This window comes from Poecilia reticulata, chromosome 22 (assembly GCF_904066995.2).
Source record: "Poecilia reticulata chromosome 22, P_reticulata-male-v2, whole genome shotgun sequence".
Taxonomy (NCBI): Eukaryota; Metazoa; Chordata; class Actinopteri; order Cyprinodontiformes; family Poeciliidae; genus Poecilia; species Poecilia reticulata.
In genome coordinates this window covers 17565471-17581686 of record NC_088851.1, presented here as the reverse complement: position 1 = coordinate 17581686, position 16216 = coordinate 17565471, and the positions used below count along the sequence as shown (strand labels likewise).

The window sequence follows — 16216 nt, the reverse complement described above, 5'->3', positions numbered from 1 at the left end:
TTCTTTTGTTAGGTTGATTGTTTTTGGAGCCTTTTTGATATAAACAGACCTTGGGGCAACAAATTAACCCACAAACATTTTGTTAAATGTTGAGATAAAAATAAAGCAATATTTTTTAAATTAATAAATATTTAACTACAAATTACACCGTTGTGAAAATATCATTTTTAAGGCATGAATGGTAATAATTTTTCTATAAACAGCAGGAAAACCATTCATTCAAAATTGTATTTTCAGCTTAATTAGATATTATAAATAACAGTCAATAAATTAATTATTTTAGAAGTTTTATGGATGTAAATAGTTTCTTTTTTTCCCCATTTAAAAAGGACAGTATATTTGTAAAATATTAATTACTCTAGTATAAACACATCCAAATATGTGTCTTTGAAGTTGCAGTATGTAACTTTTAATTTTAAAAAGTTTTTTTTTTTTACTATTTGTTAAAACTGTCACTATGTCATGAGACAAATCTATGGAAAAAAATCTAGCTCCTCTGCCTTCTCCCAGTGCTAATATTTCTGATTTAAGAAATGCACTGCTCCTGGTCAAAAACCACCAACCAGAGGTAGGAGGAGGGTCTTAGTGCTGTCAATCAAACACGTGTAAGCGCTGCTAAATGCGCTAATGGCGGAGAAACAATTTACCATTCCAGATAAACAGTTTATCTGCCGTCATCGGTGGATAAACTAGCTTGAGAATGGGGGAACAACATAGTGGCAGTTTCAACTAATAAGTAAAACTTTTTTTTTTTTTTCATAAAAGTTACATACTTTTAGGTATGTATGTGTAAATGTGTACAAAACTATCTACATGTACATATAGCGTATGTGTTAAGACCGATGTAAGACGCTGGATAGGTTGTGTAGTGGAGGACAAAAGGACGGCAGGACATAGTCAGACAGGACACTCGCAACAGGACTGGATGGAGACAGAAGTGTCATGGCGCGAACCTCATATAGACAACAACCCAAGAGAGAAAGATAATTTAGAAAAGGAGTAGTATTAAATAAATTTGTAATTCTTTTACAAAAAAAAATAGATTTTTACTAAAGCTTAATATAGAAGAAAGATGGGGGAGAGAGGATGGTAATTACATCGTCATGCCACTGTATTATTGTTAGCCAAGCCAAGGCCAAAGGGATTGTACAGCAGTTAGATAACATTCTACTGATCGACTTTTTTCACACCTTAAGACCTTAAGCTATCAGTGATGAAAAACCAGCTATTTTTAGAAGGATGATAGTTAAAATTCCTGAAAAACTCCTCCAACCTCTAATTGTAATTCTTGAAATTTTCTTTGTACACTGCCAGAGTATGTTTAAAATGTACAGATAAAAGTATGTGAAGAATGGAGCACACACACACGCACACACACCTATTTTGGACTTTTAGATCTCCATAGCAACATATTTGAATTCAATTCCTCTGAAGCTATAGAAGTACTAATCGTGTAATTTTAAAATATTACTTATAACCTGAAATGCTTATTTTTTTTACTCCTGTCATCTAGTGATGCTGAGATGAGCTTCACCAGGACAGAGCAGGTACAGAATGGGTCTTTTTTTCCCCCATAACTAAGAGTAAAGGGCTGAGTGACTAATCAGTCTAGACCTAGTAATGTTAGGTCTTCACTTATTTTCCTTTCAGACTGATCTTATCTTGCAGTTAACAGCACAGACAGCTCATAAATATGTCTGACTCCAACATCATAGCCATATGCATAAGAAGCAAAACCTTATAGGGCAGACTGAGAGATGAATAGAACCATTGAAAGAAACACTCAAACACCTGGTCATTAATTTTTTTTTCTTCCCCAAAAATGTTGTCATATGAACAGGATGGATGATCCCCGTCTGAAGCTGTCGGTGAAACAAAGACAAAGAATTCTTTTATTTTAGAAATTCTTCAGCTTGACTAAATGCTGACTTTGCATTCCTTGTTAATGACAGACACTCGGAGAAAAACAATAATGTTTTTGCAACAAGCCCCAGTGACTTGATCTGGGATACATCAACGTGTCTCCAGTGACTTGTCTGCAGCTGAAGTTTAACACATCCCCTGACAACGCGATAAGCCACAGCTTGCAGCGCCGACGTTAACTGGTAGTTGCACAACACTGAGATGATACGACTTGCTTTTTCTCATCGGATCATGCAAACCAGCCTCTATGCAGATGATCATGCAAAATACATGCATAAGGCAAACAAAATTTTGCTTTCTCTGGCATTGGAAATTGCCATAGTCTTATGCCTTACATGATGGAATGCTTTAAAAACAACTTTTTCCGGTGTAACGTGTTTTTGACAGGGAGTAACTATCAAAGCATAAACAAAAGTTATCATAAAGTCTGCTTAATTTCATAGCACAATTCCTAGAAAACTGAAAAAGTCAATGGATCAACAGACTATGATAATCTTTAAGATGCATTAATATTACAGTACTGTGAAAAAAGTATTTACTTCTTCACAGTTCTCTTCAGTTTTTTTTTGTGTCATTTTTCAGATTATCAAGAATTTTTTTTATGACAGAGAAAAACAATAAGACTAAATAGAAAAGCAATTTTCTCATAATGGTTTTATAAATTAAGAAAAAACCACAAGCTGAACCAACCTGGTCCAATATGAAAAAGTAACTGCACCCTAAATCTAATAACTGCTTGTACCAACCGTTGTGGCAACAACTGGTGCCAAGAGAAAATCTGTACCCTGTGTTAAAAAACAATTAAGAATCTTTTGCTAAAGACCAGATTTTGTGGTTTTATTATCATGGGAAGTCATCCTGACCCTGGTCAGCTTCAGGGTTATGTTTGTTGAAATCATTTTCTTTTTCTTGAATTGCTTTGGCAGTTTTACTCCAGCAGGGTGCACACCATCATAAAAGTTTCCCTTTTGTCTCATCAGTCTGCAGAAAAGCTTCCCAAAACTTTCTTGGGTCATCAAGATGCAAAATAAGAGGAGCCTTCGTGTCCATTCAGGTCAGCAAGGGTTTTGGTCCTAAAACTTTCCCATGAATGCACCTTTTTGTCTATTTCTAACTGTTAAATCATGAACAATTACATTGACTGAAGTAAGGTCTGCAGTGTTTCCTCCTGGATGATTTGTTGAGGCTTGCTTGGAGTAATTTTGGTAGGCCAATCTCTTCTAGGAAAGTTTACCACTGATTGTTTTTTGCGTTTGTAAAAATTCATGTTTTTTGTGTTTGCTGTGGGGTCCCAAAGCCTTAAAATGTCCATATAAGCATTTCTTTACCAACATTCTTTTGACAATTACAGTTTTCTCAACTATTCTCAATTTCCTTGGGACATAAAATATTGCTTTTTTAGATTGCGTAGTCTACTTCATTGTGGGTAACAGTACTGTCACGCATTTCAGTATGTTATACATACATGTACATAAGGTTAGTTTTTTCCCTTTAAAATAAAATCATCTTTGACAACAAAATTTGTTGTTGGTGATGTAACATTTAAGTGTAACAAAAAAAAGAATTAACCCAATGTTAAAAGAAACTTATTTGAGACATTGTACAGTTTTCAATATAACAATGTTTCCATACCTCATTTTGAAGGTGATGACATTTCCCCAGCCAAGTGAGCAAAGTGAAAGACCATGTTACAAAGGTTTTGAAATCACTTTTCTTCCCAAATACAGTTCTAATTCCAGAAACTTGAGTGACTCAGTTTTATATGACAGGATGTAAAGCGTGTCATCTCTCCATTGAAGGAATCATTCTCCCACAGAGGCGCACCTTCATGACTAGTTCACCTGAACTTAGCTGGAAGTCGAGCTGCAGCCTGTGTTAACAGCTGGCGGCCTTAAATATTCTCTGCGCTGAGCTACACTGTGCTTTGTTTTCTAAGCAAATAAGATGCAGAAACAGGAACAACGCAGTCTGCATCTATGTTCAACATGCAAATGCTTATCTGAAAGCTAATAGGGAACTGTTGGCATTTGAAAAATAAAAGCCTTATTCCAAGAAAACCCACATATTACATAACACATACCAGCCTACAGCAGATCTGTCATAAAATCCATCTTTCATTTTTATTTTAAGAACTCAAAAACAAGCATTATTTTTTATGTAAGAAAAACAACACTGTGGAAGAACATGTTCCTGCAAGTGAAACAGTCAACCTTTGCTCAGCCCTTTCTGCTTGATTCATAATGACTCATGTATCAAAAGATGGTGAATCTGAACCTTTGGAGGGTGAATCACAACTAAAGACACCTTGTGATATTTCCCCGAGACATCTGCTGCTACAAGACCACAGTGATAGTCATCTTGGATTATGATTTTTATTTCCAAGTTTCTTGGTTCTTCCAGGCAGCAAGATGAAACAATTCTTTCCACACTATTTCTAAAAAGAGATCTTCCCTAAAGAAGCTCATTAGTTGTGTAGTTAGATGTAAAGAGAAAATTGGCCATCTTTATACCTTGTTTAATTTATGCAAGTGCATCTCAATAAATTCAAATATTACCAAAAGGTGAGTTTATTTAATTAAATTCTAAAAGTGAATCTCTTATTATATACATTTCTAACACAGAGAACAATAGATTTCGAGTGCTTATTTCTGTTAATAATTATAGTTAATAAAAATCAAAATCCAGTTTCACAAAAAAAATTATATGATTACATAAGACCAACGAGAATAATAATAAAAAAATTAAGACAAATATGTTATGTTACGGATTGCTGATCTGGCAGCTACCCAGCAGATTTTGGCCCTCTGCTCATGATAAGCCACAAAAAAGGTCATTGCTAAAAAAGTTGTCTGCTCATACATTGTGGTTGACAAGCATAATAATATAAAACTGAGTGGAAGGAAAATTGCGACAGGGAATAAACACAAAAGCAGCAGTCATTCTGTGACATTCAGGGGTAAAGACTGCAGCCAAAGTCGGGACTTAAAGAGCCACTCCACAAAGATGTAGCTGCTCCTCCCGAGAAAGAGACTGTGGGCTAAAATTTTCTTTTCAAATTAAAGTGCATTTTTTATTCTGTTATTCAAAATCAAAGTCCCAGAGCTTGAAGAAGTGGAGATCCGCTGATTCCAAGGTCAGAAGGTCAAGAGTAAAGTATCCACAGTCAGTGGCTCTTGGGCAGCCAAGACATCTTGTGGTGTTCGTTCACTTTGTTTGATCAATTCAAACATCTTCACAGCAATCTACCAGGAAAGGATAGATTGTACTAAAAGCTTTATATTTTCCAGTTAGATTTGACATATTCCTGTAATGTCAAAAGTACAATTTTTTTTATTTAATGACCATGGCTACTGTGTTAGATTGGCCAGATTAATTTGGCAACAATACTCAGACTTCATGAGATGCACTAGACAGAAAACAACAACTAATCATATAAACAAGTGTGTTAGGATTTCTTTAAATGAAGTGCATGACCTACTTGGGAATAAAGAGGGGAAAAGTTTTGGTCTACGTCTTAATAAAGTTTTGTACTTCTCAAGATCCATTCACCACTTCCTTTTCAAAGACCCCTTCACAACCTCTGGAAATCTGTTCCTCCCCCAGAGACTGATGCTGGCCGAAGAGCTAGTCTGAGGTCCTTCAGGAACAACTCCTCCCCACCTGGCACTGATGAATAGCCTCCTGTCAAGGGGGTTTGAGGTGTAAACATAAATGGTGCCTCCGCAGATTAAACCTTCAGCCTTCGTGGACCATTATCCAACAGCATTGATCTAAACTCTGGTGATCAGAAACTGAATCCAAAGGCCTGGATTGGTTTGTTATTCCTCAACGGAGAGGAAAGAATCCTGCTAACTTCAAGAGTTTTTGTCTTTCATATGCACCAGATGGTTGATGTACAGCTGTGTTTGGCCTTACTATGGGCTTTTAATGCTCTGTTAATGATTAGCCCACTGGTCTGTAAATAAACCGTTCGAGGACAACAGACGGTGAATGCACACACAGATACAAACTGAACCTGCATTCCTCGCCAACAGTCAAGGTCGAAATGTTTTGGGAACTTTCAGGGGAATTCTGCAGCTCCGAAGTGAAAGTAAATGTGTCTCTGTGAATTTATGCCGTTTATTGACTGTAGTTTTTCTATTTAATTTTTTTTTTCTGGAAAAGCTATTAGAAAAAAGGATTTCAACAGGAAAAGGGATGAGATAAAAATGGCAGACTTCCCATTGTTCCAGTGGGCCAAAACTCCTAAAAAAGGTCAAATCTTATCCTATAAAACTCCTCCGTTCTTAACCTCTGCCTCTTAAAGGATCCAGCCGTGCCAGCTGACCTCAGAGCATAGGCATGTGATGATCCACTTTACAGACTCCTCCATCAACAATACCCCCCTGCCTTCATCCCCTCCAAAATCTCTTCAGGCGCTCGCTTGCTGCAAGCCAGGCAGGATCTGCTGAAAACTCCCATTTCCTTTGGACAATACACACTTCTGAGGCCTGAAGCCCACTGTAAACATTACCACCAATTTGTCAGTCTGCCCCCAATCAGCTGAACCGTTAGTAGCTCTCTGCCAAGTCCACTGTGTGAAGTGTGAAGGCTCAGGGAGGAGTAGTTCATTTACTTAACACATCACACCGTTTTATCAAATGTAGCATTACACTGGGTGGGAAAGTGTTTTTTCTTGCACTTTTCAGCTCTTTGTAAAATGTACAGTCCATAACAGCCAAGCTAACATCACTGTATCTGGCTCTAAAGCCTTTTAGGAAACAGAAAAGTCTAAAATGACTAGATTATTATACAATAGCTTTCTACTTTTCTATAGTGTTTCACAAATAGGGTTGCTTACATGTGAAATGACTGTGCTGCAGAAGAAGTTCTTGGGCTGCAGGGAGGCCTTTTAACAGCAAGAACCAAAGTAGAGATAGACTGTAACTAATGTGGGTAATCTGCTGGAAGATCTCTATAAAAGGAAAGTTATCTTCGAAGGCTGTAAAATAATAAAATGCATTGTAATCAGGTCTTTTGTTGGTAGTTTAAAGATCTAGGTCAGAATAAAGGGAATGTGATGGGTTATAAATTTAAGTTACGATAGCTGTGTGGCCATAAAAAGGAGTTAGAATGCATTCAGTTTTTCTTATGGTAATGAATAAAGTTCAATGATTATGAATTTATAACAGACCAATATAATGAGCGTAATTGTGAGGTGTAAACAAGTTGATTCATCTCAAAACTTTAAAATGTGTCTTATATTTCTATATCCCTTTTACTCTGATAATTCTAAATAAAACCCAGCAAAAGCATCTGCCTTATTTGCCTAATCATTAAACTCACTGTGTGTAATTTATTCTCAATAGAAATACAGATATTCTGATTCCGGTCTTAGAAGGTTGCTGGAGGAAATAAGTGACCAAACAGCATCATGAAGACCAAAGAATGCGACAAACAGGTCAGGAATTATGTTTTGTAGACGTTTGAAGCATAATTAGATTGTAAAACTATATTTAACACTTTTTGTTAGATAGAACCATCACTTAAAAATAAAAAGAGAATGACACAACTGGAATCCCAAGAAAAACATCCCCAGGAGAGACCGCTATAGATTGTTGATAGATTAATCATGTATCGCACACATTTGGTCATTGTGGAGAAGCAGCAAAAAACTTTTTTTTTTTTTTTTTTGTCAAGACTGGTTAATATGAAAATAGACAGAGTTAAATACATGATGGTCCTTGAAGAAACAGGTGGAGGTAATAAGATGTAAAATGGAAAGATCCAATAGGGTTGTATACTTTTACTCATTTCAATCTTCCTTAACAGGATTTGCTGAATTATCACGTGAGCTGCATGTGATCAACGCTACAGTCAATTAGACAGATGAAGAAAAGTTCCAGGCCACGAAGCTCCCTTAACAAGCTCACTCGAGAGACGCAGCCGTCCGTGCCGACATCCATCTATGTCCACAATCCTATGTCCACTGGTCTGGAAAAGCTGCTGTGAATGGAGATGATCCATCAGTCCCCCACCCCAGAACCCCTGTAAAGCTGTACGTTCTGCACACGCAGCTACATTCCTGTTTGGGGTTAAGTAGGTCAGAGAGGAGACTTATCTTCGAGATTGCTTTTTCATGCAGCCTCAGGTTGGTTATTGCTTGGTAGAGCCATCATCATTAAACCAACAGCCTTGTTTTATTTGTGAAATCTGCAGCTTGAAGGTGATCATACTCAGACAAAGTGCTTTCTCATGAAATCGTCGCTGTTTACTACACCCAATCATCACCTCATCTAGAAATCACATTACTAACAGCTTTTCCCCTTAACTACCCCTAATCCATCATTGAACAGGGATCAATTAGTCACACTTTAATATCAACAAGTTTTTAGAGAAGATTTGAGCGTCAAGTGAGCTCTAGAAAAGAAATGTATTTGGTGAAGCACAGTCTTATGAGGAAATTGAGACAAAATTTGCATGAGGGTGGCACACGTCTTCTCTCGCCAAAATCCTCCTCTGGCTACAGCTGAACCAAAGGGACAGGCGTGGGGCGAACAAAAAGCCACCATTGACGCACTGATATTCTTCAGCCAAAGTGGAAGTCCAGAGCCAAATGTGTGCAGCAGAGGAGGGGGAGATAGTGGGTTGAAGGACGGAGCAGGCAAACAGATACAAAGAGGTCCTGTGTCAAGGCAGCGGCTCTGCGATTGAGATTATAAACTCTAAAATAATACGTAATCTGAGTGGCCCCCAGCATAAAAGGTCAGCACCACTGGTTAGACAAACCAGCCTGACTGTCAGGGATCTTGACAAGTTCTGGGTCTATGTGCTCATGTTCTGGGGGCTACAGTTGTGCGAGATGAGGTTGGCTGAGTTCCACACAGCCACACAAAGAGCCTCTCTGCCAGTCGGGAGTGTAGGAGGGGAGTTCATTGCTCTTTCAGTCTGCCTCTCAAAGTCTCTACATTTCCTCTGTTTTTCTGTTTCCATCATTTTTTCCCCTCTATGCGCTGCAGAAGGCCTTTTAAATTAGCACATTGTCTTAAGGGAACCAGACACTGTAAAGCAGCCATCTGTCAAAAGTCTTTATCATAAAAATGGTTGATTTATGGAAAACATACCCCTTCTTGAACTTTCTCACATTTTGTCAGACTGCAACCTAGAGCTTTAATAACTTTAAATTTTATCTGCCGTTCATGTGAAAACACAAAATAGTGCAAAAAAAATGAGGAAGAAGGAAAATGATGGGAGTTTTTAAAATGCTTCACAAAGAAGAAACAAAAATACCCCGAAATGTGTATTTGCTTTTTTTATTCCGATACACCCAAATGAAATCAACCGCAAAGAGCTGCCTTCAGAAGTCAACTAATTAAGAAAGTACAGTTGTTTTGAGATTTTTCAATGTTTTATTGGCTCTAGAGGTCTTTGGTAGTGGTCCAACAAGAAAATGGGTTGTGAGTGAGAGGGAAGATATTTGTGGTTCTTTTAAACACTGTAGCAACATGTACAGTAAATGAGGTTAAACACTACTGTTTAAGATTTAATGAGGTATAACTCATAAAAGGTTTTTTCATCCACCATGATCCTCACTTTGTTTTCTGGATTTTGAGGACTGGGTTACTAAAATAAATCTCTCACTTTTCCAGTAAGAAAATGTCAGTGTTTTCCAACTACAATTCTGCTGCAGCAACTTTCTAATGGATCTCTCAGGATGGTTGTATTTGGAAAGCTTTGTATTTACTGAGGCGTGACAAAGAACTATTAACTACAATTATAAAAACTGTTATTAGTAGATGTGTAAAGCTGGTAGAGACATACCCAAAATTACTTACAGCTGTAACCATAGTAAAAGGCGGTTCTGTCACATAAACTCCCAATAAAACGCATTGACTTCCGTGACAAAACGCACTACTTTGGTAAGGGACTGTATGTGTGTCATAACAGAGAACATTCCTCTGATCTTACCTTCCCCCATTTGGCCCTGGTGGCGAGTAGAATGGGAGCCCTCTGGCATGGCACGCAGGCCTCTGAGGTGACAATGGAAAACACAAATATTCAGACATGATCCAGACACTTCCAGCCAAGATGTACAGTGAACACAGAGCAACAATGTTTATCATTGTCACCCTGCTGGGCTATCAACATCATTATTTTGTCAAAAGCCTCTTCTTCTCTCCAGACTGCACACAGTGAACTGTGATCTTATACAAGAGGGAAATTCTTCCCATTCCACTGCTTGCTACTCAGACTTGTGTAATGCATAGTGTAGCTCTGCGGTAGAGGTAAGTAAAGGAAATGCTGATTTGAGCTGAATCTAATCAGTGTGGAAAGATCAAGAGAGTGTTTTGGGGTTTTTTGGCAAAGAAATAGAATATCGCTTAGTGATTACAGATCAAATGGAAGCATGTCACTTACTGTTAAAGACTAAACTGATTAACATTAGCACTTCAGCTTGCTTTGATTGATTAAATTCCTATCAAAACCTGTCCCCGTCATCTAGCAGGATTACGGGTTCACATCAAGGATTCTATGCCGTCTTATGTCAGACTGTAGCTTTCTCAGCTGTATCCCTCTGGAGTCAATGTGCTGCCACTTTCACACAACTTCCCCTCTCAGCCTCCTTGCAGCAAATTAACACATTGCATGAGAATTGTCCCTTTGCGGATCCGGGTGAGCCCCAGGGCCTTTTTAGATGACACATTCTTTGGCCAGATAGATCTGAGGAGAGCAGGAATTCTTCAGGGATTAGGATGGGCATTGTTCCCGTTACATCTGCTGGCCACTGTGCCGAGCTGACAGCAAGGCCAGCTGAGGCCAGCCGGGCCTCAGCCGAAACCCGCTGCCCGGAGGTTCACCAATTAAGATGTGCAGGAATGCAGGGATACAAGTCACGGAACTGGATGTGGACATTAGGATCACTGCTTCAGGCAAAGGCCCCTCCAGCTGCAGCTCGGACTAATGTAGAGCTTGAAATTATTATTATTTGTTACACAACAGATCCAAATAAAACCTACAGTGTTATGCATGGCACACACTGAGACAATGCCATATTTTTCTACATATGTTTTTAGTTTACTTATCTATAATTGCCAGGTTTGAGGTTTTATCATACCACGTTGTAACTGAAAATGTATAGTAAATGTATGAGACCATATAAACACATTTATTTAAAACAGCTTCCCACATCTAGTTTTAAAACAGTGCTAGTTTCTACACCTTGACTGTCCTTATTTTGCCAGTGGAATGGTTTCCAAAGAGTCAGAGTTGTCTAGAAAGCATGTAAAAAACTCTACACTCTTCTTTCAGGCAGCTAAGCATCAGTGCACAGCAACACTTTGGGGAGAGGTAACACTGTGTTGCACTATGTTCCAACATCCTAAAAAAAGAAATGCTCTACAGCACATTTTTCTCTAACCTCTCATTAAAGAGGACTTTAAAACGTAGAACAAGTATGGTGTACATTTTTAAAGTTTTTAGTTTGTAGATTTTTAAAAACTACGTATGGCTTTCTTCACATGTTAAGCTTTAGAGTCTAAAGCTTTTGATCAGGCTCAATTACGTTTTAAGAACTAGGTTAGTTTGTGAAAAATAGGTTAGTTTGTGAAAAATGGAGGAGAACCACTGAAAGTTTGGCTTTCAACTTATCTCGGTGAACACTGAGCTAATGAAATCCTTAATAATCCCTCCCACATCAACCCCTTAGCTCGCAAGCCGAATTTTCAGACCAAAACTATGCTAATCTGTCTTTGGTCAAGGACTGACTAGACTGGGAATAATGAGCTCAAACCTAGAAACACATAGACGTCTGGGTGTCCAAATGCTCTTCCAGTCTTATCTAAGGCTCTATGGAGTGATTATAATCAGGGACATTGTAAAGTTTTAAATTGCCTTACAAGGAAACAAGTATAACTTTCAGAAAAAAGTAACAAATTTTGGATACTACTTGGCCATTTTTAATGCTTCGTTTTCCGAAGGAGGGGGTAGGACCAGAATTTTCAATCCTAAAGAAAACATTAAATACAGCCATACATTCATGCCAAGCCCACCACCTGTGTCTGAACTAAACACAATTTCACACAAATGGAGAGCATTTGGTTCCCACAGCTGACGACTGCATTACCCACAGCATGGACCTCCCCGCATGGGAATTTTCGACTTGCCCCTTAATTAGATACAGATGCCACAAAACCAGTCTGATGGTTATGAACAAGAGGATGGGCAGAGAATCGTTTCTTCAGATGAGATGATAAACTTTCTTGTTCTTCTGCTCCAAAGTCTTGACACAGATTTGGGTGTTGAGGACCAAATTGCACCTTTTATCCTAAATAAACAAATGACTGAGGGGGATAGATGTAAGCTAAGATACGTCACTCAAGGAAATCAAACAGAAACGGAGTCGTCACCGCACAGTAAAAGCATCACTCAAGCAACATATACAAGTAAAGCATTTCTCTTAAGCAAAGATCTTCGATTTGACATACGATAGGAAAGAGTCCTTTGGATCTTGATGACTATCTGGAGATGTTACCTCAGCTAATGTAGGTTATAGCAGAAGTGAAAGCAGCAGCCATGTCTACAGAGGAAATCACCACTTCTCCTCATTCTTCAGATAAGTCACTTTCCCTGTTGCTTCAGGAAGATACACAGAGGGCATAGACAATAATAAAGGATGTGATCAAGACCGGGTGAAAGCTCTAGTCGCGCGCTCCACAACAGCATTCAGGCTCCATGCATCTTTCAACAGTTGTTACAATGTTTACACATAAAAACCTGACAGGAATTTCAGGCATCAGCCCGCCGCAGTCAGTACTTTCTGCCATTATTTTTTGCAAAATAGCTCAAGCTCAATCAAACGAGATGGGCAAGTATAATCAGTTTTCAAGTTTTACCCCAACACTAAATATGACACATTGTAAATTTTAACTATATTAATGAAAATAAATCCAGAATTTTTCTCTCATTTGAGGGTTATGACGCATCTCACTCTCTCTCTGTGATCTTAAGGCATGTTGACTAGGAGCCTCTGGTCTCCATTTAAATCCCAATTTACAAAGACATTTGTGTGACAAATTCTCAATTGTTTTTACAACTCAAATGTCTAAACTAATCAAAAGCAGAAAGAGCCCAAATGTTTCTCCTGCTCTTCTCTGTCACAGCATGAGATCTACCACAAGTGTTTGCCTTCACATGGGACATTGGAAGGATGACATAAATACTCTGGAGCGTCTTGAGGCAGTCACACGCTGTGGCTTGAATTTCTCTTAAAAACACTGTCGGTCAGGACAGATATTTAGGTCAATGACAAATAAAAACCCAACCTGGACTTGGGGCTTTTAAGAGTCAAAGAGGGAAGGAGTTTTTTTTTTTTTTTTTTTAATAAATCAGAACTGGTGGGGTGTTTATCTTGCATGACCTCTTCGCTACCCCATTTAAAAGCTTTTCTGTGAGTGCCCTCTTTTCCCACATTACTCCTGCAGTTTGTTCTCTGACATGCAGGCTTTAAGAGACCAACAGCTTTTCATTCTCTAGAGAAAACAATACGCCCTGAAGGCCACTCTTCAACTCAAATAAATCCACCGACTAGACAAAAGACCCTAGTCCAACCTTCACACAGACACACAGCCCATAACAAACCTCTTATTTTTGTCCACCGCATTTCTAAATACGCCAGGAAGATGTGATTCAGCCAAATGAACAGCCAGGGGGCATGCAGCCCATATGGCACAACTACATTTCAACACCTCAAATAAAGTTTAATGGGAGAATAATTGTTTCCCACTGCTGTGAACAAGGAAAAAAAAATAGCACTTTCCTCTTCTCTTACAAAAATATCCAATAAAAAACACAAATGCAAATACCTGGCATGTGAGGTTAGAAAATGCCATCTGTGTGAGCAAGTCGCAACTGAAGATTTCAAACTCCTTAAAATTATGAGCGGTAGACATGCAGAAGGCAAGAGGTCCTCCATTAATGCCCTGCACAGTTTGGACAGGGGACAGGGCAGGACTGCAGGGTAAAATTAAACATCACGTCTTCAAATAGAACTGGAGTGTACCAGTTTAAAGGTACATCACACCACATTTGAAGGCACTAAGCTATTTTGTGACTGTTGCAAACAAAGCAAGACCTTCAAGGATTCAGGGATGTAAAATGACATATAGCTCCTGCATGCCTTCTTTATATATATATATCCAATAAACATTGGAAGGTTGCGTTTAAAGCTACTTTCTAGACTTTTTCGTTAAATCAATGAAACCCACTTCAGAAGCTGATTATCTATGCAACAAATTACCATTATTTTACTTGTTTTGATATTTTGTTGTAAATCATTAGTCAACCAGGATAAAAATCTACTTACATGCCTCTGGTTACATCTCATAAGGCAAAAAGCCACACAGACTTCCCTTGAATATGTCATTTTGTGTATTTGTTTTTTGTTTATTCCTCTTTATTCATCCGTTTTTAAACAACTTCCTCCTACAAAAAGGTTCTTACTTATTGTATGCGGTTGTTGCAAAACGTTTGAGCCATGGTAAAGTGTTTGCATTTAGTGTACACACTAAATAGACTTCAGAAAATACTGGTAAAAAAAAAAAAATACAGTGATCAATCTGCTGCAAGTGTCCCTCAGCACCAAACAAGTTCAGGACAAAGAAAGATATTCTATTGCAAGGTTTTAAAATTATAAGGTCTCCATAGAAGTAACCGCCCTCACATTCTGCAACTCTGGTGATTTTATCACAGCTACAGTCTTCCAGCGCTGTGGAAGAAGTAACCAAAGGCCAACTCTGAGATCCAAGACACACTTGTGCAGCTTCCTGTCTGGACCACCTATTCAAATGCTCTGTTCAGGCAACATTTGTAAGAACTGATGTTGAGACGTTATTGTGCGAGAGGTCAAATGGGGTCAAAGAAGCACAAGATGGAGCTTTTCAGCAGTAATTGATTGATTTTTGTCCCCATTGTTCTTCAGCTGCTGGTTGGGGAGAGCTTCTGACCTAAAAGTGAGCTTAATATTTGACTGTCTCAGTGGGGTGCTCATTAGAAATAACAATACGGTTTGCAAAGGGAAGAGTGTGTGCACCCTGGGGGAGGAGTGGGATGCAGGAGAGCAGGAAATAGCACCGGGATTCAGATTTGTCTAACCTCTGTAATAAAGAGGATAAAATACACCCTGCAGCATCTGTCCAAAGTCCATTCAAGTGAGAGTGGTTTGTCAGAAAGACAAACAGAACTTATCTGACTGAAACTCCAGGGCACTGCTTCTGTACAGCTTTGAGGCTATAAAATTATATGAAGCAGAAAGTCTGATTTCAAGTAAAGCAGCCACAAAGGAGGGATTCATCATCATCATCATCATCATCATAATAATAATGGCGAATTCACTAGTCTAAACGGAATCTACATCTACAACTGCAAGCTAATTCAAATGCATGGATTCCGATCATTTGTAATATTAAGACTTAAAAAAAATCAGTATGGTTTTAAAACATGCTCACGCGAGTTTAAACAAACGATAAAAAAAAAGAGAGAATGAAACGGCATTGTTTAAAGAACACCAGAAACACAGCAGCTAAACCTAAACAAAATGCACAATTTCAGCATGTTTAACAAACAATGACGTTAATTCAGATGAGACTGGGTAAAGTTTGTAAAGCGTACGTACCGAATACCCCAACTTTTTCTTTCTTTTTTTTTATCTTCCAGCGACTTAAAACTCCTGGTTAAAGTTTCTCCTCTCTACTAGCTCTCTACACGAAATAATCGGCTGAGTTCATTAGTTTCTTCTTTTTACGTGATACATGCCTCTCAGAGACAAACATCCCAGAGCAGGTCCGAGTATAAAACACACCACCGCCGCATCTTTGAAGTACTGCGAAGGAACTGCCTTTGCTGCTGCTGCCTTCACTGCCTCCCGGAAATATTCAAACAGCGCTTTACGACAGCGAAAAACATGGCACTGAGTCAGAGTGACTCCAGCTGCAAAAGATAACTTTTACATTCCACTTCCGAGCACCTCTGCCGTCTAAATGTCCTAATTTTGCAATTAGCTGTTATGATTATAGGTCAGTACATATTTTTGGTAATTCTAATCGGAAACCAGTAGGGAAAAACAACAAGAGCCCCCCAAAAAAAAAAATTTAATTAAAAATTAAACATAGCATTTTTATTGAAATCTGAAAGAATAATAAAAATTGAGAAAATGTTTTTATTTACACATTTAAAATAAACCATAGTTACAGAGAAAGACGAATGAAAACATATTAATTTTTAATTCTATTGATCACTGCGTCCAATTTACTATTTGGAA

At 38.3% G+C, this 16216-nt stretch overlaps 1 protein-coding gene and 1 long non-coding RNA gene across 4 annotated transcripts in view; one reads left to right on the top strand and one right to left on the bottom strand.

The window, feature by feature from the left end:
- LOC103458553 (pleckstrin homology domain-containing family G member 3-like) overlaps positions 1-15863 on the bottom strand; it is a 38214-nt gene extending 22351 nt beyond the window's left edge. Inside the window, exons 1-2 of one of the 2 annotated variants that reach the window (XM_008399458.3) lie at positions 15572-15863; positions 9871-9932 (exon numbers count right to left, since the gene is read on the bottom strand). In XM_008399458.3, coding sequence (XP_008397680.1) covers positions 9871-9919 — 49 coding nt within the window. In that variant the 5' untranslated portion in view covers positions 9920-9932; positions 15572-15863. Of the gene's footprint in view, positions 1-9870; positions 9933-13763; positions 13914-15571 lie in introns of those variants that run through there. The other variant, XM_008399455.3, reaches the window with a different exon arrangement.
- Positions 2601-8101, top strand: LOC103458551 (uncharacterized). 2 transcript variants are annotated; one of them, XR_532589.3, is made up of 3 exons: positions 2601-2977; positions 7272-7363; positions 7735-8101. It is a non-coding gene; the product is annotated as an uncharacterized LOC103458551 (long non-coding RNA). The 2 variants fall into 2 exon arrangements; XR_014085952.1 differs by having other exon boundaries at positions 7272-8101.
- Positions 15864-16216: the final 353 nt, after the last annotated feature.